This window comes from Parasteatoda tepidariorum, chromosome 11 (assembly GCF_982258835.1).
Source record: "Parasteatoda tepidariorum strain Cologne lab strain chromosome 11, Ptep-v5.0, whole genome shotgun sequence".
NCBI lineage: Eukaryota > Metazoa > Arthropoda > Arachnida > Araneae > Theridiidae > Parasteatoda > Parasteatoda tepidariorum.
In genome coordinates this window covers 82,193,451-82,218,025 of record NC_141765.1, presented here as the reverse complement: position 1 = coordinate 82,218,025, position 24,575 = coordinate 82,193,451, and the positions used below count along the sequence as shown (strand labels likewise).

General features: G+C 26.9%; 1 protein-coding gene across 1 annotated transcript; it reads right to left on the bottom strand.

Moving 5' to 3' along the window:
- Window positions 1-3,486: 3,486 nt before the first annotated feature.
- Window positions 3,487-10,905, bottom strand: LOC147801854 (zinc finger BED domain-containing protein 5-like). Its single transcript, XM_087154518.1, has 2 exons — window positions 10,462-10,905; window positions 3,487-3,597 (listed from the first exon to the last, which is right to left on the bottom strand). Exons 1-2 carry the CDS (start codon window positions 10,903-10,905, stop codon window positions 3,487-3,489), a joined length of 555 nt encoding a protein of 184 aa, XP_087010644.1.
- Between the last annotated feature and the right edge of the window lie 13,670 nt (window positions 10,906-24,575).

The window sequence follows — 24,575 nt, the reverse complement described above, 5'->3', positions numbered from 1 at the left end:
CATACTCAATAATCTAAAGAATTTTTTTTTTAAATTTTAGAGAATCCCGCATTTTAGAAAAAAAAACAGATTAGACTTTTTTCCAAAAAAAAATGAGCATTATAAATGTAAAGTAAAATTTACCGTCACACCGGCCAGAGGGTGACTAACAAAAAAATTGTGATTAAGAAACTACCTCTTAATCAACTCATTTTTTCTCACGGAAAATGCAATTATTTTAAACTTATTATGAAATAAATAAGTTTTATGTTTATCATTAAATATTAATTTTATGTTGCTTTGTTGGATCCAATAGTCAAAGAACCCTAAATTTTATAAGTTGAAAACGTTTTGAAACATTACATCAGTATATTTGAAAGTTCACAAAAATCCATACTTTTACATGTTCACAATATATAAATACATAAATTTAAAAATTATTAATAGAAAGTTTCTGTACTTAAAGAAGCTCTTTTTTTATTTTCCGCTTCCAAGTGGAACAAATTATTTTCTTAAAAGAAGAAGGGAATTTCATTACCTAAATATTTTTTTTAAATAATGTACATTAATGAATAGTATATGGTTCATAATTTTGTCTCAACGTACACGATGAGTTTTTACTTCAGTTCAAACAAAGATATTTTCCTCTGGAGCAGATTAAGCCGGTCAGAAATTTTAAGTGTGTTTAAGAACACGTGAACTGATTGCCATACTTCCATTACAAAGTTCTTTAAATACACAGAAACTTTCGATTATTAAAAAAAAAAACAAAAACAAGTGTAATAAATTTTGTTTTCGGGCAACATTCAATGCTCTCTTCTGATATGAAAATACTTACTTTACCCAAAACACAAAAATTATGAGGCACAATTTTCAGATGAATTGGCTCTATGTTGTTTGGCTGAACAAATAAGCCACCACTCATTAAAACACATACTCTTGAAATATTAATAATTAAATATTTTTGAGAAAAAAAGAAGTTATGTATTAGAATTCCTTCCAAAGGTATTTGAATTCCCATACATAAAAAAAACAATAATGAAACAGTTTAGTAAATGCAGTAGAAAGTTCTAAAAATTAAAGTACATTGGAAAAAACAGCACATATTTATTTTTATCCTTTTTAAAAACATTAAACGTTCTCACATCAAAAATATTTTTAAACAAAACTGATCTGCTGAATTGTTCTTTTTAAATAAGTAAAATTGGATAATGAAGCAACTCTCTTAATTTTTATCTTTTCAGACACCCAAAATGAACATACCTATATTTCATACAAAAATTAAGATATTTAAAAAAAAATTTTAACAAGTCTGTATAACAATTTTTTAATGGATTGATGCAGTTACTTTTAAGAATGCGACTGTCATCTTTTGTAATCTAATTTTCCCTTAGTAAAAACTAACTCAAAAAACTATTTAAAATGAAATACTCAGTCACACTTTGTCTTAAAGAGATAAAATACCGTCCATCTTCCTTTTCATGCAAAAAAATATTGTTATAGAGATCTAAAAATTACGTAAATCAATTTCGAAAGTATATGAAGGAAGTTATCTATAATCGAACAGCATGTTTTAGCAACTTAGCCCTCAAAATTTTTTGAGTTGCATGTTTAAGAATTATTCTTTAAAAAAATTGAAAAATAGCAAAATTTCAATTATTTGCAAGAAAATACGTAGAAAAAAGTTACAAATGACATCAATCAAGATTAATGCCAGAAAATGCAAACATAAAAGAAGATGGACGTCACTGGGGCACCCGGGTGCGTGAAGCTCCGTATTTGCTTAAATCTACAATTCTTATTTATACATATCAAATCTTTTTTTTTATGACACATTTTTTTTGAATTCAGAAATCTTTAAAGTTACAAATTTATAAAAAATTTTAAAAATCAGAAATACTTTCATTCCAGTTTTTTTTTAAATTTTAAAAATTACTTTTAATTCGTAAATAAATATGTGAGTTTTTTTCTTTCAAGAACTCAAGGTATTTGAAAACAGTTCGAAATATAAATTAAAAAAAGAAATATTTTACAACAACAAAAAAAACCGTATTGTAGATTTAAACAAATCCCCTGGGGAAAAGAATTTTTGAGGTAGTTTTATTTTTAACCAGAAAGTTTAATATACCATAAAAATTCAATATAACCAGAATAAATTTAATATATGTCAACTGTAGTTTTAAATATATAACTTTTAAGTCTCGATAATGAACTCTAGTTTTAAATATGTAACAGGTTAGAATTCCAATTTTGTTACTGCATCCAAAGCCAAATTACTTAAAAATCAATAACCCTAATAAAATACAGATCATGAATTCCGTGACACTCCTGAGTGTCACTTACAGTTGTTTTTAGTGTTCCTCTCTCCGAAATTTGTCTTCTGAGTTCGATTCAAAATTTCAATGTTTTATAGTTACCTTATCATAAAAACTTGTTAAATCGTGATGTGAGATTTAGTAAAAACTATCGTGAGCATAATTCGTCGCTAATAGAATTCATCACATGCTCTTATTTAATTAAACGCATAGTAAAAATTTAACATTTGAACATTGTATTAACCGGTCTAGAGTTTCGTAAGACTTAAGCTTTAAATGAGAAAATACACATAAATACCTGTAATCCATTAAAATATAATTGAAAATATTAGAAAATCACATTAAAACTTCAGTAAAAAAATAATTTCTTCGTTAAATTTTATAAGAGACAGCAAATTGATTGTGCCTTTTCAAGAAAATGACAAGCATTGTTTAGTTTCACAACTCATGAAAAAAATAATAAGTGAAATGAAATAATGTATATATAGAACTAAATTAATGAAAATAAATAAAATCTACAAAGAAACTGCAAAAAGACAATTAAGGTTTAAAAATGAGAAAAAAGGATAAAAAAATTTATAAAATTAAATACCTAAATTAAAAATTTTAAGAAAAAACATGTCATAAAATAACTCGGAATATTACAAAATAAAATATTCATGAAAAAAAAATCAATATTTAAAAAAATAGGAAACATGCAAAGGAAAGTGAAATTTAAAAAAGAAAGTGAGAAATGCAAAAGTTAGTGAGTGAAATGTGCAACAGGAAGTAAACAGGAAAATTATAAATAAATTTAAAATTTGACCTTCCCTTAATTTAATATTACGCATGAATAAGAAATCAAATCTAATAGAAAGACAATTTTTGTGTTTTGGCAAGAAAAAAATATAAAACTATCTGATGTGCTCACCTGTATACAATGAATTAGGATGAAATTGGAATTACCATAGCCCCCCCCCCTCTATACAAGTGAAACATCGCAGGTCATACGCATGAAAATACTACTTCATGAAAACACCATCGAGAAATCTCACTGTCGTAGAGTTACTTTAGAGTTGAAATCTCTTCGATGATGTACCATCGAGTAGTGTTCTAGTAGGTGTTGGTAGTGCGTCCAAACGCCTAACCTCCGATATTCCGCATTGACGGATATTCCCCATTTTATAGCCATTCTCATTGCATGCGGAAAAAATCATGGATGAGAACAAGAACCTGATTGGTGAGTTTTTATGGGTAAATGTATTTCACCAATCAGGTTCTCATCCGCATCGCTGAATTCGCGCGCAGTGAAAACGGTCCGCTCCTGCAAAAACACAAAAACATCTTCACTTTTAGATTTGCTTTGTTCACTTCTTTTTGAAAACAACCATGAATTTTAAATTTAATGAATTTTAAGGAAAAGTAAAGAAAAAGGTAAATTTATATTGCATTTAAAGTCTAAATATTATTTTGAGTTCATTGAGTAGACCGTGTAACTCCATAACTTCATTCATTGTTAGAGAAATGAAATTTTTCAAGGACATTCTCAATTCCATGTTAGAAACCCTTCTTATTTTTCTCATGCATTCGACACAAGCAATAATTCTCCATGAAACATACCTCAATTAGATTTTCCCCACATCATTCCACCACATCCTTACGTTGGATTTAACTCAAAAGTTATTTCGGACATTTTTGAGATCCACTGTTGCTGCAATTACCCCTTTCTCACATAAGCAGTAACTTCTCCATAATTTTATTTTTGAAACCATTGTTGTTCGTGTTCTTTTTAATTAACTTGCAACCACCGCTATCCTGTTAACCATGGCGATTCTCATACTTTGTACTAATAAACAATTTGGATTGGAAAGAAAATGGCTTTTAGAGGTTGATTTATCGTGTAAACTGAAGTAGTATCTAATTTTGAGGCTTAGAATTTTTCATTTTTTATAAATAATAAAACACCATAACCTGCGGTATTAAAATTAAATCTAAATTAAGGACTGACATTTTTCTTGCGCAATAATTTTAAGCCATAAATTTTTTCCCTAAGTAAAATTTTTTTTAAAAAATTAAATAAAAAACAACTACCACTCTTAAAATAATATTTGCAAAAGTTAAAGCAATTCAGCAAATCTCTCTGTCATTTTTATAGTTCTTTTTCCGACCTAGCAATATCATAACCTAATAATTTCGAATCAAGAACAAAGATACTCGTTGAGTTAGTAAACCTTTAGGTACAACTTGCAAGGGAAGATAAATATCCAATGCAATATTGCATGGTTGAGAAATTTCGACATTGATTTTAACCCCTTACTCGTTTGAAGTGAGAAAAAATGAAAAGGTTTTAAACTAATAAAGCGAAACAAAATTTAGGCAAGTTTTTATGCTTAAAAAAAATTTTTTTTTCCCTTGCGTTAAAGTTAAATAATTTTATTTGAGTGAATAAAAATTTCTGCTAAACTGCAATGAAATTTATTTTCATATAGCAGTCAATGATTTAAATTAAATTGTTCTACGTTAACAATTATCATAAACTTATAAATGTTTACAAAAGCTGAAACATTATAATTAAATTGACTGATGCTCACATATATTACTTATTAATTATGCGCTTTTTTAAAAAATTCTCTCAAAACAAATCTGCAAGCACCAACTTTCGGATAGGGGGGGGGGGAGTCATGAAGGTTAAGGCTCAGCAATTAAATAACCTACAGCATGACTAAGGCAATGCGATTAGCTTAGCACTCAGGCTGCCTTTAATTTCGAGGCAAGCTTATATCCATCGATCTGAAGTTGGGCGTACTGCAAGCAGCCGCTGGGGATCGAACCTCATTCCTTCACAATGACAGTTAAGTTTTTAACCACTCAGCCATTGCGACTCAATATAATGTATGCCTTAATTTTTCAATAATATGATAAATCTATTAACATTATTTTAAAAATATTTCTGCTTGAAATAATTGCTTAGGTAAATAAAAAAAAAATTTTTTGCATAAATATTAATAAATAACTGAATTTTCGCTTTTCGTACATTGTCAAAAAATAACTTGGCGGTGTAGTTAAGAGAGTGGGGAATCCAAGGAGTTCTCCCAAAACCAATATATTGAAAAAAACAATACAAAAAAATTTACATTTAGAGTCAGAAAGGTATGGCGTTCATCTTTGGGGAACATTATACGTAACTTTTCAAAAATGTACAATGTATAAATGTACAGAAATGTAAAAAAATCTACATTTAGAGTCAGAATAGTATGACGTTTGACTTTGGGGAACATTATATGTAACTTTTCGAGAATGTACTTGCTTCAACATCCAAGGCACGCTTAAGTTAAAAACTATTATCGACTCAGATAAAACCTTTATACTTTCAGTTGATAATGTAGACTTTCGAAAATAAAATGACTATATTAATTATACTGATTATACAACTATTTATGAATGACTTACAAATAGTTTAACTCAAATTTATACCGCAAAATACATCATTTCTGTTTGCTATTAATTCATTTTTAGAACAGTCTCTAAAAAAGACGTAGAAGTACTAATTGGTTAAAAATGTATTAAAACTTGTTTAAATTGAAAGAAAAAAATGATTTTGATTTTAAAATTTTGAATCCGAAGACTAAAAATGGGAAGCGTTCACGATACGATTGAATGCAAATATTTGTGTAAAAAATCTTCAGAAATATAAATAGTTGCATACCTAGTGACATTACATAATGTTTAAATAAAGGAATTTGATTAATGTTAAAAACAAACAAGAATTTGAATTTTATTTCGCAAAGACATTCTATAATAGTTCTGTTATACATTAGGATTGAAATGATAAAGATAGATTGATTTAATTTTTAATTAACTGCTCAATTTTTTTGGGATCAAAATTTTCAATATTTAAGCTATACATTTCGATAATTAAAGCTCAAAACCATTGTAAATACTATAGCAAGTATTTACAAATCAAACAACAATGGCAAATCAAAATTAATTTTACTCCAACCCGATATTTTAAATATTTTCACTACTGTTAGAAATAAACCCAAAAATAAATTCGATTGTAATTTCAAACAAATATCCATCATATCAATTAATACTGATTAATTAATCACCTCTTTATAACTATACTGATAAAAAAAAGGCTTTCTATTAAATCAAAATGACGAAAGGGAAAATTTAAATTAAAATGCAGTTTTAAGAACGAAATCAGTTTTAACGAAATCAGTTTTCTTTCAAATCTGACACACTTTGGTGTAACATAAAATATTAGTACTCGTTCCATCATTGGGCAATGTAGCAATTTATGAAAATTAAACTTAATTAAAAAGTGAGAACATTTAACAGGAAAATTTGCAAGAGAAAGTTTTAAAAAAAATTATCATAGCTGCTTCTTAAAATTTATTATTGTAAGTTTTTATTTTATCCCCTCCCCCGAACTAGATTGAATATAGTTTCTGAAAAGTTCTGCTAAGCTTTTTCGAATTGACTTTTCGAATTGACTTTTCGAATTAGTTTAATTGATAATACAACTATTAGCTCAAATCTAAAGACATATTTTGTAAAAATATTTCTACTAATTTGAGATTTATTCAAGCTAGTTCACTTGCATACAAAATTATAAATGCTTCATTACAATTCCAGGTTTGTTGACTTAAATAAACCTATACTTTTTTTTAAAAAAAAAAGTCCTTCAATTTAAACATTTACAAAGCATTTTACTATAAGAGTGTTTAAATTCTATGTTGATTTTCATTGTATAAGATATATAGCTGTTTTAACAAATTTCAATAAGCAAAATTTCATTACTAGGTTACCTAGTGTGTAAAAAATAACAGCACATTTGAAATAACATTTTAGAAATCTTATCAAATTTTTCTGAATAAAAATAAAGAACGAAATGAAAATTTAATAGTTTTATATAGTGATACATTTGTACAAAGTAGGCATCGACTTAAAATTTTTTTCAAAAAAAGGTGATGTTAAAAGAATGATTCAAAAAAGAATGACGTTAATGAAAGTCCTACCCATTCATTATTTTCATAAACAATAATTAAAACAATGAACTTATTATTTTAATACTGAAGATATTTTTCTGACTCATAAAGTTTATTCAATTTAAAGAGAAATTATCCTTATCTGGCATAAAAATCTAAATTTTTTTTAAACTGCCTTTCCCTTATAGTGAGTTTTTTTTTTATTTTTATAAATGAGTAAACTAAGTTATTCTAAACTGAAATGTTTGTCAAACTGTGGTTAGTCTGAGTAACACAAATTTGCCATTTCGAAAGTTTAAAAAAAAAAATAGATCAATGAAATGAGTTTTTTCGGTTATTTTAGTCTTCTTTTTGGTAGTTAATAATGATACACTTCCATTCCATTTTTAGTAGTTTAATATCATACATTTGCATGACGTTACATAATTACATTAATACTTATTTTCAAAGTAATTAATTGATGCAATCAATAAAATTTTTTAATTGCACCATTTTCTCACAGATCACAGAGCATATATAAAGAGCTATATTTAAGGGGATAAACCTTGGTTCAAATTAATGGAAATGCTTATGGAGTCGAATCCAATGATAGATTTGTAACTGTTGGAAAATCAATATTGAAAGACTAAATTAGATATTTTCAAACCTATTTGAAAATTGCCAGTCTTTTTATTTTTATTTTTTACATGGTGTATATTTGACCATCAATTTTTTTCGGTATAATCAACTAAAAACTTTGTCTATCCTTCACATTTAAATTAAAGCGTTGAAGGCGACTTTAAAGAAAGAGTTTAATAATTAAAACAATATTTAACTTTATAGTAGGAACTATACGTGTTTGAAATAAAATATTATCATGAGTGATTTGTTCTCATTTGAATAAATAAAAAACTGTTTTTGAAAATATATTTTAGCATAAAATCTTAAAGGATAATTTTTTTCAATTCCGAAATTATTTTCACTTGTAAGAGATCTATCAGAAATGAAGATAAGCAACCATTAGACGATTTAAACTTTTATGCTTGTTTTTATTTTAATCATAAGCGCAACGATCAAAACTACTGTAATCAATTTTTCTTATTTTTAATGACTTTATGGCAACAGTTCTAAAATAAACAGCCGTTATTTTTGATGAGTTGAAGATTTGAAGTATGTAACCTTACAGAAACGAATATTTTTTTCTTAAATGTGAATGCAATTTTGCTAAAAATAATTATTTTCAAGCAAAATAACCGGAATGTAATTTTTTTTTTAAAAACATGAATATATTTTAAGTTCAAGAATTAAACAACAATTAAAAGACATGAGAACATAACCATTTTAAAAATATTTTTTTTAAACATTCGGGGGAAAAAAGAATTAGTAGTTATAAAAATTATTAGCTTTGGTAAATTTATCCATATGAATATAACATTTCTAAGTTTAAAAAAAAAATCTATACCAATTAGAAGTACCGAATTGAAACTAGTCGTAATAAATAACTAATTTTGTAATTTTTGACAAGTGGGAGAATCAATGCGACAATTTACAAAATAAGGTTCATTTATTGATTGGCAGGTTCAAGTACTATTGCACTAGTAATTATCGTTTAGAGCAGGGCTTCTTAAACTTTTTTATATAGCGACCCCCTTCAAGCTCAGGAAATTTTAAACGACCCCCTCCTCCATATAATGAAATATATATTAACCGTAGATGTAGATGTAATATCGCACTATTTTACAATGTAAATAAAATAAGGATTAAAGAATACGTACCCATTCATTTCACATATATATAAGAAACGTTGACGGGATATCGGTCGTAATAAAACACAATAAATAGAATGACATAAAACTATATATATATTTATTCAATAGAAAAAATAAACTTTTGTAACAATTTTTTTATAAGAAAACATAAAACTATATCTATATATTCAGTAGAAAAAATAAACTTTTGTAACAATTTTTTTAATAAAAACATATTATTAACATCAAACAATATTAATGTGACGGATGTGATTGTTTATTTTTACACAAATAATTAAATCTAGGCTCAATTTGAGTTAGTGCAGATCGTAATAAATTTTCAACGTTTATTAAAGTTGAACGGTATTTTGATTTTATGTAAGTTAATGTGGAAAAGGCTGATTCACATAAATATGTTGTACAAAATGGCAGTAATTTGTTCATTGCCATTTCCGATAGTAGGGGATATTCTGATTTGATTTCTATCCAAAATTCATGCACAGGCACTTGAGAAAATCTAAGTCGCAAGGTAGTATCACTTGCTAATTCGGCAAATTCTTCTTGTGCTTTTAAGTTTAAAAAATTAATTTCTTCCATTTCAATTGAAAATGGATTGCAAATCCATTGTTGTGTATCGATATCATTGGGAAAATACCTATGCATGTAAACTTCCATATCCTTCAAATGATTAACTATAATTTTTGTTATAGGAGTATCTTTTTTTGAAATATTGTTACTAATTATATACTCGTCAGTAAATGGAAACATTTCGAGCGATCCACTTTCCACTCTGTTCTTCCATATAAGAATTTTTTTAACAAAGGCCTCAAGTTTATTTTTTAGCATAAACATATTAACGCAGACTACCTGCATTGATAAATTCATATCATTGATTTTATCAAAAATATCTGCCAAAAAGCATAGCTTGAGAAGCCATAAATTATCTTGAAAATAATCGGCCAAATTAGAATTTTGCTCTGTTAGAAATATAAGAACTTCATCTTTTAAAGTTAATAATCGTTTCAAACTTCGACCTCTTGATAGCCACCTAACTTCAGCATGTAGCAATAAACTTGTATAATCCGAATCCATATCAATGCACAAATTTTTAAACAATCGACTATTAAGTGCTCGACTTTTAATAAAGTTAATGATTTTGACTGCATCAAAAAACACAGTGTTTAATTCTGGTGCAATTTTTTTAACGACAAGTGCCTCTCGGTGAATCATACAATGTGTAAATGTAATATGATCATTTCCAGCTTTAACAAATGCTGTAAAACCAAGATCTTGTCCGGTCATTGCTGCAGCACCGTCCGTGCCCACACCAACACAATTTTTCCAATTTAATCCTTCTTTTTCAAAAAACTCATTTGCTTTTTTATATATATCTTTTCCACGAGTATGACCTTCCAGAGGACGACAAAACAGTATATCTTCAGGAATGCTTCCCTCATAAATATATCTTACAAAAAGTAACAACTGTGCCATTTTTGAAATGTCTGTCGACTCGTCCAGTTGTATTGCAAACTTTGAGCTGTCTTTAAGCCTCATAAGAAGCTGTTGAAATTGATCATTGCTAATGTCTGAAATTCTTTTGGACACAGTGTCATTTGATAATGGAATTTTACTAATTTCAGCAGCATACTGTTTTCCATGAACAATTTCAGACATTCTTATAGCTGCAGGTAGTAAAAGTTGCTCTCCAATAGTAAAAGGCTTTTTCGTTTTTGCTATCAAATACGAAACTTCATACGATGCCAATAGATATTTATCATTCAAAGTAACATACTTCTCCAAAGTGTTCTTTTCTTTATTTGATGTTTGCAAAAGACGCTCAAAATATTCTATTGGCTTTTTCGATAACGTTGCATGTTTAATATTCAAATGTCGTTGCAGTTTTGACGGTTTCATGCTTTCTGCAGCCAAAACTTCTTTGCAAATTAAGCACACTGGTTGTTCTTCATTGTTGTGAGAAGAGCATGTGAAGCCATACTGCAAATATGATTCGTCATATTTTCTTTTTTTTTTGTTTTGCTAGAAGTCGGATTTGAAGCACTGCAACTTGGTTGTGACGGCGTGGCAGACTTATTAGTTGGAATTTTAATTAGCCATTTATCCATGATGGTTAAATAATAATAAATAATTAAACAAAATGTAGTTGAACTTTAACGTAATAATTAAAAACACCAACTGAAAATTACACAGTAAATACACACATGTCACTACGAAGACAAAGCTGAGTCCAAACTGAAGTACAAACAGAAAAATAACTACACTCGAATCTTTACCAGTGCAATGACAACAAATTACGATCAGATCAACAACCCCTACGCATGGCGTGTTCAAAGTGTGCAGCGCACAAAGGCACCGTATCACAAAGACGCCGAAAAAGAAGCTTTCATTTAATTTTTTTTATTATTCTTTTATAAAAATAATATGCCGATTCGCCTAGCCTAGCTTTATTATGCTTCCGTATTGTATGTGTAAGCTGTAAGGCGACGCGGCGTCTGGGTACTTATAATCACTAAGTTATCTTGCAAACACTGACGCCGGCGGCCAGACATCAATGTCGAACGTTCAGTTGAAAATCGAGGAGCGCGTTGTATTTATTATTTTAAATGCTACTTCCATATTTTCATTTATAGGCCCTACATAACAGTTTTGCATTGCCACTTTTTTCAAAAAATAGTTATAATAAAACTACAATAGTATTTTGTATGATTTTTATTTGTATTTATATTTGTACGTAGTGTGAATACTAATTTTAAAATTTTATTTATAATGATTGAAAAGTATCAGATCTTTGCGACCCCCTTTCAGTAGTCTCGCGACCCCCCTGGGGGTCGCGACCCACAGTTTAAGAAGCCCTGGTTTAGAGAACACCATCAATCCAAAGGTCATGAGATCGGTTATTTCAAAGGCTGTCTGTATATAACTGTAGAAAGGAATTGAGTCCATGATTAAAAATGGGTTTTTTTCAAATTCTCTATTAGAAAATCATGACGTCAAAAAAGTTTACTTAACATTTGTTGTTGTTGTTGTCTTAGGGGCTATTAAGGCTTTGGAGGTACTCTCTATGGCCAAGAATTCTACACTCATATGTCATCCAGCACCCTCAGTTTGTTAAGAGAGCATGGAAGACTTCGTCACCGGACAGATTTAACGTGCACCAGTCACCATTTAATACACGGGGTCTGCAGTCGCCTGGATTCCGTTCTCATAATTGTGAGTACAGTTCTTTAACAATCAGGCTAACCCGGTTAACTCAATTTATAATATAAATATGATTAGTCGCGACTTAAATCAATTCTGAATTAATAACACATTTTTTTTAAAACTAGATTTTACAAACAAACCCAAGACTGACAAAACAGAGAACAACCAAAACTGGAAGGAATTAACCGTGTTTGCAGAAATCGTAATTCACATTAGGATTATCATTAAATTCATAAAATATAATTGCGTATATCGGCCAGTAGCCTTACAAACCTAAGAAGAGTTTAGTATGCGGGATGAGCTACAAGTGTGCGGGATAATTTCTCCTAGAGAAATGAAAGTAGAAATTAAGAGTAAAAATGTGAATTAAAAAGGGTTATTAAATTCCGGAATTCAATCCCGATTAAATTTAACAGTTTCTAAATCTCGATAGGCTTGAATTACTGAAAAAAATCATCTCGATTTCTAGTCGAAAAAAATCAAAATCTGTGCCATTCGATGCAGCAGAAATGGCTCAATAACATAGTTTTTTGAATTAATCCGAGTAAACAATGAATTTTGTATTTATTCACAAGCTAGATTTTAATTCAGAAAAAAATCGTAGAAATTATAGTAGAAACATGAATTAATAGTAGCAAAAAAAATGGAGGCAATTTTGTAGAATTAATATTTACGAATCAAGGCTTTATTTATGCTGAAATTCTAGCTTTTCAGATAAGAGGAAGAAACAAAAATTTGACAAAATTTAGAAAATTTCATATTTACTTAGCGCAAATTCAGCTTTACTAAAATTTTAGGATTTTAAATTTCGAATAACTTATTGGAAATTTCAGGAATTTTGTTTCTTGATATATTACGATTTAAAGATCAAAATAGCCATTCGTAGACAACTCAATTTTTCGAGATATTTACAAATATATATTGAGTATCATCATTTAAAACACTTGAATATAAACAATGCGTAACTATGAAACTTATTTTTTTCTATCACTTGTATTATTTTCAGATTGCATAGACTTGAAAATAAGGATAATTGCGAGTAAAAAAAATAAAATTCTAAACCGGGTATGGCAAAGAATTTTGCAAGAATCGGACACATAATTTTGTTCAAATTAAGTGAGTTGCGATTTATTTCAATGAATTTCGAAGTATTTGGTTAAAAACAGGATAAACCTTTTTTGAAAATATGTTTACATACGTCTAATTTGCCTTTGCAATAGGAATGACAGATTACAATTGTTTATGTTAATTGTATAAAAATAATCAAAAAGAAAGAAAAAAATTGTTTATGGTTTTCTTTCACCTCCATCGGGCTATCTATGTGGTTATACTCAAGTTGTCCATTCACAGTAGTAGTTCACAGTTCATTGACATTAGTTGTAGTTGGTTCATTCACAAGAGTTCTAAATCACTCTTTCAAAAATTTGATTAATGAATGATTTATTTATAGCAGCATAAAATTTCTTTAAGGACATTAATTTTTCAAATTTTAATCACCATCGTGAAGGAATGCGTCCTAAAGAGTATCTTTATGTTTTTCCTTTAAAAAAATTCTCTATTTTATTTTATTTTTGTGCTATATATATATAAAGAAAAAACCTCTATATGATTATTGGTTTCTTTTTGACAATATGCTTAACTGATCATCGATTAAAAATTCCTACCATATTTGCAGCAGTTAAAAAAATATTCAACTGCTCATTGTTGCTTATAGTAATTAAATTTAACGTCTCGGATATGTGTAAAAAATACAATTAAATTCTGGTTGTTTTTATTTCCTTTAGCAATACGACCATTACTTTAAAACACAAAACTGAAACTTTAGCAAAGACAGTCAACAACTGTTATGATTATTTGTTAAATATTAAACTCACAGTATTGAGGCACATTTGCATGGAAAAAAAATCAATTTAGAACATCGCTTTTCTTTTGGCAATATGGCTAACTTAGGAATGGTTTAAAATGCTTTTACATTAGTTAATATGTCAATTTTAATCCCAGGTTAAAAATTGAATTATAAAGAGTGGAAGCACGCTTAAACAAAACACCGGTTACTCTTTTTTGAAATATTACCAATAAAGCATTTAAAAGGCTTCTTGAATGAAAAATTAAAAAAAATAAACAAATAAACTAAAACCATTGATCATTTCGATGCCTGCGAGTGACGTAAGGTGGGTATCTTGCTCCTAATTGGGTTTTGAAATGTGGCTTTTGTTTACGTTAGCAACTGTTCTATCCATTCCGTTTCGAGAAAGCCAGGCCCTTCAAGTAAAAATTTTCTTAGGGGACACATTTTATATTCATTCACGAAGATCCTTTCACGAAAAATTTAATTCTTTCGCTGTTTATTTCTTAAATAACACAAAAATAGGCATGAAGCTATGTAGTAACTAATTATGCATCGAAGACAAGCTAATTTTGCAAAAACTAATTATGCATCGAAGTTGCCACGTAAGCAAACAAAAATATATCATGATAACAATAAAATACATAAACAAACCATTATTCCGAAATGTACTATGCACAATTTGTAAATTGTAACCATTATTATTTCATTCTCATAATTTATGTTCAAAATATTTGATTTCAAAAGTTGGATAATCCAAAAATATTTTTTAATATTTTTGCATATTAATTTTAAGTTTAAATTTTAAAAAAGTGCTTCAAATGTTTCTCAGAGTTAGGTAACTGTCATTAAAGTGTTGTAAAAATATTTTCTTTGGAAAACTAAATTTTCCAAGAAATAATTTAAAGTCAATACTCATGAACTATTCATAATAAAGATGTTTTTAAAGTTGATTTAAGCATTTGCGTACAATTTTACATAAAAATAGAAGAATTACAAAAAAATGACAGTAAAAATGGAAATTATAACAGTACATGATTAGTCTTCAATTATATAATTTGAAAGAAAAGAAAAAACTTTATTCAATAAAGTTAGAAAAAGTTACTGACTCGAAAAATTTTAAAAAATAATCCTTAGCAATTTTTAAAACTAATATGCATATTCGAAGTGTTTTTTGCTAAGCATTGAGGGCATTTATATCATAAAAATGAATATTTACCAGAGCTATAAAATCATATAAGTTATATGCTTCAAAATTGGCAATAATAAGTTTATAATTAAATCTAAAGCAAAATATTTGTTCAATTATACAAATCTTTCATCAATTTTTTACATTTTCCCTTATCAGATCTTTTAAAAGTTAATCTCCTGCTCATCACAATTTGTATTTATAAACAACTTTCAAAGTAACGAAATAAAGTTATTTTTTAATATGCTTGAAATTCATCTAAGAAATATTAACCAGCTTCATTTCATAGATAATTTGATACTTATTAAAAAAATATTAAAAAACAGTTTAATCCGTTTCAGCAATCTAATGAATTAACCGGTATAAATCGAATTAAACCGTTAGTAACCTGTATAAACAGGTTTTAAATTACTTAGATTCAATCTAAATGATTAAATACCGGTTTAAGAGTAGTTTAGGAGAGGACTTATTATGCAGACCTCCCGCAGGAATAAAAGATTCATTATTTATCATGATTTCATTATTTTTTCATTGCCCATAAAAGTGTCTTTAAAAATAATCACGATTCTAGGCTCTCTAGTAAATGACACAATTGCTCTCGTCTTCTTAACTGAGTAGCTGAGTTCGATATTAAAAATAAGAAGGACGTCTAAATGTTGAGAATCAAAATTTGCTTTTTTACCGAAAGCAAAATAACTAAAGAAACGTCTTATGAAAAATAAAAGTTTCAATTTCAATATATATAAATATAACAGCAGGAAATAAGTATTAACACAAAGTTTTTAAGAATGCCGTTGGCTACTACGTCCAATATAATTCTATATTCTATATTATAATTTTGTATTGAATTTAATTTCACTTGACTATTCGATTTATTGCACTTTAGTTGCCAAAATAATTTTTAAGCCAAAGTGGTTTATTAACAGAAAGAGAAAAAATATTTTCCGCCACCGACTCGTATAGGACACGTGAAAGAAATGCTTTTTTCAAAAATAAAAAAATAAGAATTTTTAAGATAAAAGGGTGAAATTACCGAACAGTTTTTTAGTGAAGTCTTAAAATACGTGGACTGGAAATTTTATTAAGAAATAGAAATTTACTTTGAAAAAAAATGAGCTTACTTTGTTCAAAAAAGTTTATGTTTGCTAAATCAAAAACTTCAGAATTTTCTTTTTTTATAAAAAATCTTTAACGTTAAACGCATACACAAAATTATATTAAAAAAAATGTACCCCTTCTATTTCAATTTAAGATCTATGCATTCTATTTAAGATCTATCATTCTATTTAAGATCAATGCACTTTGATCATATTAATTATTTTAGTTTTTTTTTTATTTTCATTTTTAAAGCAGAAAGTTTTATAATTATTTTCTAATTTGGGTATTCTTACAATCCAACTTCAGAATTCTGTTAAAGGATATAAGAATTTTGCTAACACATTTTTGAAGGAAAATCTTTAGTGAACGGGTATTTCAGTTGAGAAATTACTATGGAAATAATGAGTTAATTAAATATTCATATATTTATTCACTCTGGAAAAACTTGATATTTAAATGTGTCAGATAAATAGTTTATCGTGATAAAGATCACCGTTGACTAGCATACACTCATTTAAGCAAAATTTTGAGTATTGCTACCAAAAATAGCTGTAATATTTTGCCAAACTGAAGTAGAAAATTTGTGTCAAAAAGTTTTACACTTGAATAAATTTCTAAAATACACGTCAATCCAAAAATCTTTTTGATTGGTTTCCAGTCTTCTAGTAAATGGAATATCATGTTTGTTTTTTTCTCTTCGAAACTAAAGCTCCACTCTACTTTTAAAACCGCTCTATATTTTAGTAACAAAGACTTATAAATGAGAAAATAGTAGGTTCCACTTTCATAAAATATTATCATAATATCCTAAAATTGTACTATCCATTGAAGTTAAATACTGAGATCTAATTAGACATATTTCACTAATCAATCACCCATTTGATTCATTGTTTTTTCATTACTGAATTTGAATCATTAATTGTGATTCAAATGATTCATTGATGATTTCATGATTGGAATTTACAATTGTAGTTTCAAATGAAAATTTCAAAAAATAATAGTTTAAAGCATTAAAAATGCTTCACAATTTCATCATATTCTTCGAGAAAAACATTTTTTCATAGATTTAGAATCATTTAAATTCGTTTTAAGCAACACTATTATTTATATAAAATTTACTTCGTTACATATATAACTTTTACCGAAAATTTCGCAATTTCAATTATTATTACGAATTCTATACATTGGTATCTCACTCAGTTATTTGTAAATAATGAGGAAAAAAAGCAAATACTGATGCAAAGAAGTACTTTAAAAAAAAAGGTTACAGAATCAAGACTACTTTTAATTTTGACCTGACGATACAAAAAAAGTTTATAACGTGTAAAATGCTTGAAAAAAAGCCCATCACTATTAATTAATAAATACTTAAAAAAAATTTTTAGAAGTCAATATAATAATTTTTCAACATTAGAAAATGTTAACAAAACAATTTAGAAGTGATGCATCGTTTAAATATAACTAATAAGACAATTAAAGTAACTTTTCAATACAGTACACTAAAAATAAAAAAAAATTTCAGTTCCTTTTTCAGTTGAAAGTTAATACAATGCATGCAAAATAAAAGATAAATCACTAAAACAATCACTATCATACAAAATTCTAAGACAGTTTGCTTTTTTAAATTTTTTTTTATTTTTATTTCATTTTTTTTTATTTTTATGTTCTTTTATTTTTATTATTTTTTTTCTTTCTTTTTTTTATATTTTTTTTTAAATATTTTCTTTTTTTATATTTTCTTTTTTAAATATTTTCTTTTTTTATTATATTTTCTTTTTTAAATATTTTCTTTTTTAAATATTTTCTTTTTTTTATATTTTCTTTTTTAAATTTTTTCTTTTTTTTATATTTTTTTATATTTTCTTTCTTTAATTTTTTGTAATATTTCCATTTATTTTTTTTTTATTACTTTTTTTCCATTTTTTAAGCAAACCATTTTGTTGTTGACATAATTGGTTACACACAATTATAATCTGAAAAACATAAAAATACCAATAACATTACAATATCGCTTTATTCAATGTAGACAGTTAATAATTAAAAATAAAGGTGTTGAAATTCCTAGTTCATAAAATTTTGAAAACAGAATGAAACGTGTTTTAATTATTGACATTTTGGTTGAAAAAACTTCTAAGAGCATAAATGAATAAACGAAATGCAATGGTGTTCAAAAAAGTTATAAAATTAAACACAAATGAAATTAAAAAGAATTTCCTTTATTAAAAATAGTAAAAATGCATATATATATGCATAAAAAAATTATGAGAGATATTGAAATGAGATAACTATAAATTAATGACGTGAATAAGTATAAACGTATCCAAAATATGTAATGTGTAAGAATATGTCAGTTAATCAATGAAATTCTTTAAAAAATACATTTAAAGAAATTAAATATTTAAAAAAAATATCGTTTAGAATAAAAACCTTCATGCACTTTTTTTTTCGATGAGGCGAAATGGAGTTTTTTAATAGAATGAACTAACTACAATTAAGTTATTTAAATAGATACAAAACATTAAATTCAAAATATATAAGAATATAAACTCAGGCTGTAATAATTTTTCTTTTAAAAAAAGGCAAAATCAAAGAAATAAAAATAGTAAAAAATACTTTAAAATAAAAAAACTCTAAGCCAAATTTTTTTTCTTTGACATGGTGAAACAGATTTTCTGTTTTTAAAAATAATTAAAACTGGTTCATAAATACATGATATTAAGGTGTGATTGACGACTTATTTTGGACGAAGTAAGGAAGTAAATGTAAAATGATAAAAATAAATATTAATCTGTCAAAAAAAAAATTTTTTTTTTGCTTTAAAAAAAAAACTAATTGGCTACTAAAAGAATAATGCCAACATTCTTCTGGTGAATAAAAAAAGCAATAAATATCAAAATCAGAATATGACAGGAGAGCATAAATATATTTAAAACAGAAATGGATGTAATAAACAATAACATGCAAGCTTTGTAAATCTAGATGCCATAACAAGGAGGTTCTGTGTGTTTGTTAGCTGTCTAATGTTTTTTTTTCACCCCCATGTTATTTAGTGCATTAGCTCTATTCTATGCCAAAAATGGGTTTACATAGTTATTTGAAGGAAAATGATAGGTTAAATGGAGAAGATAATTGACGTAAGAGTTGGGTCAAAGCTGCTTTTATCAGATAATCGAGTAAATCCTGCCAGAAAACTATCTTGTCAACCATATTCTGGTTGCTATAGGGCAATTCCCAGAACAATGTGGCTTTCAGTTCAAGGGAACATTAACTGTCCTGGTTCTACTTGCCTCTTGGATGATTCACTTTAGTTACATCATATTCTAGTGTAACTGATATGGTACAATTTCTACAACAATGTGGCATTCTATGTCTGAATAGATCTAAGTCTGTTGATATCCAGATTCTACTTGCCACTTGGTTGAATCATTTTAGTTACACCATATTATAGTTGATATTGTACAATTCCTGGGACAATGTGACATTCTATTAAGAAGAACATTATGTAACTGTCCTGCTTCTACTTGCCACTAGGTTGAATCATTTCAGTTACACCATATTTTAGTTTCTATGGTACAACTGCTGGAACAATGTCGCATTCTATTCGAACTATCCAGATTCTATTTGCCACTTGGGTGATTCACTTTAGTTACTCCATATTCTAGTTTATATGGAGCATTTTCTGGAACAATGTGCCATTAAATTTAGGGGAACATTATGTAGCTGTCCAGATTCCACCTGCTACTTGTTTGATTCATTTTAGTTACACCATATTATAGTTGATATTGTACAATTCTTGGGACAATGTAGCAGTCACTTGGGTGATTCACTTCCATCAGTTTTAAAATGTCTTTAACAAAAAAATATCTGTTTTTCGATGAAAATGGTTGAGTCAATATTTATTTAGCTTCAGTAGATTTTATTTTTTAAATATCAAGTAAGATCTCAAGAAATTTTTCAAGTAAGTATTTTGCAGAACAATTGTCCATGATATCACTGGAGGCTTGCTTAGGACAGGATTTGGAAAGACAACATAAATCCCTTTGTATCTAGGCAGTATCTGAATGGGTTTTACTGCCCATAATTTTTTCGCCAACTTATTTAGGAAACAAGAATTTCCTCTTTTCGAATGTTCTTGACTAATGATATTTCAAAGCAGGATATTCTAGAGTGAAAAACGTTAGGTTGTGGCAAGAATCCTCTCGTTGTCGATAAATTTCTTGGACATCTCGGACGTGAAGGTACACGGTATTGTTGAACAACAGATCCAAACAACATAAATAGTTTGCTTACTATCTTTTTTCTTCGTTTCTGAAAAGTTTATTCTCTACGCATCACTTGATTTGGATTACATATCAACAATTTCACTATTTTTATTAACACAATCTTTTTAATCAAAAGATAACTTTTGTTATCTTTCTTGTTGTTCTAATCAAAAGATAACATTTTTTTTCAATGGTAAAAGCGATGGTCAATAATTTGTGTCAATGACTGAGTGGTAAACCACTGTTCTAAAAGATTCAAGTGCAGGTAGCTCTCTTGTGTCAAACGATAAAAATAATTTGACTAGTATTTTCAATTTTTTTCTTTGCACAACTAAGATTCCTGGATGAAGAACTGAAATTTGAGATCCTTTCTTTGGGCACTACCATTTTTTGTATTTCTTTACTTGAAACTTTTTGTGTTGGTAGAGATTTAGGAGTTGATGCTGCTTTGAGTTTCTCTTGTTCTCATCTGTGATGTTAATGAATTCATCGTCATACGAAATGTATATCGATGGCTCGTTGCATAAAGCAGTTATAATTCTCACAATATCTGCAGCTTCATAACCCAACTCGAAGTTAATTTAAAGCTGTTTGATTTAAGCATGGCATATTTGGGGGTGATCGTCTAAGGTTTCAGCTTTCACAAAACGTTCATTAATTTTCATTGAGAAAAATAACATTTTTGTTAAGAATAACAAACAATACCTCTGCTTCTACTTATAATAGTTAACATATATCAACATTTTATTCCCAAAAAATTATTTTCTTGGAATTTTTTTCATTTAAGTAATTCGAACCACATTTAAGCATAATACTATAATGTACCTGGCGTTAAAAATATTTCAGAAGAAACATCTTAGTGGCTAGAGAAACCTTAGTTCAGAAAATTTTTTTTGTGGCAATTTCCCCAAATTTCAGAATATTTTAAAAATTTAAAGTAGGTTTAAATAGTTCAAAAGCAAGTAGAAAAAACCTACGCAAAGATGCCATGATTGATTAAAACAAAATTCTCAGTTTCAATTAAATTTTAGTTTGCTTAGTTTGCCAGAATTTCTCAATTCAGATTCAATAGCACCAAAAGATTAATCAGATGAATATCACTAGTTAAAGTAATAACCAAATGAAGAAATAAGAAGAAAAAAATCTTTTTTTAACCAAAATTATATTTGGAGATTTTATATGATAAGAAAAATTTTGATTTCCATCTATTTGAAAAAAAAAAGAACTTTAACATTAAACAGAAAACTACAAAATCTAACCAAAAAATATGTTTTATAAAAAAATAATTACAATTTCTCAAACTAATATAAATAAATAAATTTTTCACTTAAAATATTTTAAGTAGAAAATTGTATAATAAACATAATTATGCATGAACAGGAATTCGACTAAATAAAATTTAAAGGCAATTCTTCACATAGAAACGTAACGACCATGCAGTTTGCATATCAAGTATGATGTTTTTTCATATTTTGATGCATTATTTTAAAACGTTGTTTTACATTTTTTCGTTTATTTTTCTTTCGTTTTCATGTTTTTTTGATTTTTATACAACAAAATTGAACCTGACATTTATGTTTGTCAAATTAATATAATCAAAACGCGATAAAGGTTGCCGTTGTCTAGCGTACGCTCATTAAGGCTTAATTTTGAGTGTTGGCACTAAAAATAGTTCCAATATTTTGTCAAAGTGAATTAGCAAATTGGGTTTATTAGGATTTACTTTTAAGAAACAGATTTGTTAGATATACGTCAACCCCAAAATCTTTTTGATTGGCTTCCAATCTTCCAGTAAATGGAATAACATATTCTTTCCACACCCGAAGCCCCCCTCTACTTTTAAAAGCATTTTATCAATTTCATGACAATTACTTAAAATTAGACTACAGTAGGTTCCACTTTTGAAAAACATCCTCTTAATAACATCAAATGGTACTGTTCATTAAATTTAAATACTGAAATCCAAATATACATAATTCACTTATCAATCACGCATTCGATTCACTGTTTTTTTTTATTTATTGATTTAAGTTATTTGATTCGAATCTATAGTTTCAAATCAAATCTTTTCAGAAAGAGTAGATTAGAGTATTTAAAAATACTAGACAATTTTATGATATTCTTTGAAGAAAAAATTTATTAATAGAATTATAAACAACTAATTTATATAAAAAATTTATTTTGTAAAAAAATCTAACTTTTACCTGAAAATTTATTAGTTTAAATTACCACGGACTGTACACAATACAACTCACTCAAATAATTATAAATGTTAAGAAAAAGTATAAATACTGATGCAAAGATGAACATTTTTAAACAAAATATTTATTTAAAATATATTATTTCTGCTATTTTCAAAATTTTCTTTTAACAATATAAGTTTGAAAAATGTGAAATGCTTAAAAAATAACCATTCACAAAGTAAAAAACAATTATAGGTACTTAAAAAACTATTTTAGAAGTCTTCAAAATAACTTTAATATTAAAAATTCTAGAAATTGTGTATAAAATTTAAAAAAAATATTTTCATCTTTTAAATGTAAAGAATAAAATAATGAAAGTAATTTTTCAACACAGTACTGTACACTAAATATAAAACTAGAGGCATAAAAGCTGTAAACTTTTTTTAGGTTGAAGACACATACAATGCATGCAAAATATTATACAAAATACAATAATAGACAGTTTGCTTTTCCTTCTGTAAAATTTTTTTTTTATAGTTTTTGTTCAAGTTTTTTTTTTTCTTTCTTTCCTCTTTTTTTTTTTTTTTTTAAATCATTTATTATTATTTTATTATTATTTTTTTTCTTTAATTTTCTTTTAATTTTTTTTAGCAAACTGTGCTGATGTTTAGATTATGATTGTGTACAAACCATTACAATCTGGAAAACATAAAAATTACAAAGAAATTAGAAGAATTTATTTCATGGAGGCCAAATTGTTGATTGTAGAAAAGTAATAAATATTAACCAAATAGTTAAAACTGATAGTTCAACAAATTTAGAAAATAAAATGGTCCGTCTTTTTATTAAAGAGCATTTCAAATTTAAAAAAAATCAAAATAATAGCATACTTAAATAAAATGGAATACGGCTACTATTAATATTTTATAAATGTTAGTAAAATAAATATAAAAGAAAAAAGAACTTAAATGCACTTTTTTATTGCATTGGATGAAATGGAATTTCTTCGATTACAAATTGTAAGAACTAAAACATTTACGGGTGTATATGAAAGTAATTGTGCTTATGACAAAAATATGATATTGAAATGGTTACTAAATGGGAAAAAAAGACTAAAAATTAATCACTAAAATTTCATGACTTCAATAAGTATAAATATATATAATATATAAAATTTATAAGCATTTAAAATTTGTAAGAGATTCCATTCAATCCGTCAACGAAATTTAAAAGAGAAAAAAAACACATTGAAGGAAATAAAAAAAAAAGCAATTTGAATAAGAAATTATGCCAATTCAATTATGAAATTATAAACAAGGGATGTAAATAGACATAAAAACATTACATTAAAAAAATGTAAGAAATTCCATTCAGTCCGTCAACAAAATTTAAAAAAAATAAACACATTTAAGAAAATAAAAAAAATAAAAAAAATTTTGAATAAGAAATTATGCCCCATCTTTTTTTTTCTTATGGGGTGGAATGGATTTTCTTAACGGAATGAACTAACTAAAAACAAGGGATGCAAATAGACATAAAAACATTGCATTAAAAAAATGTAAGAAATTCCATTCAGTCCGTCAACAAAATTAAAAAAAAAATAAACACATTTAAGAAAATAAAAAAAATAAAAATAATTTTGAATAAGAAATTATGCCCCATCTTTTTTTTTCTTATGGGGTGGAATGGATTTTCTTAACGGAATGAACCAACTAAAAACAAGGGATGTAAATAGACATAAAAACATTACATTAAAAAAATGTAAGAAATTCCATTCAGTCCGTCAA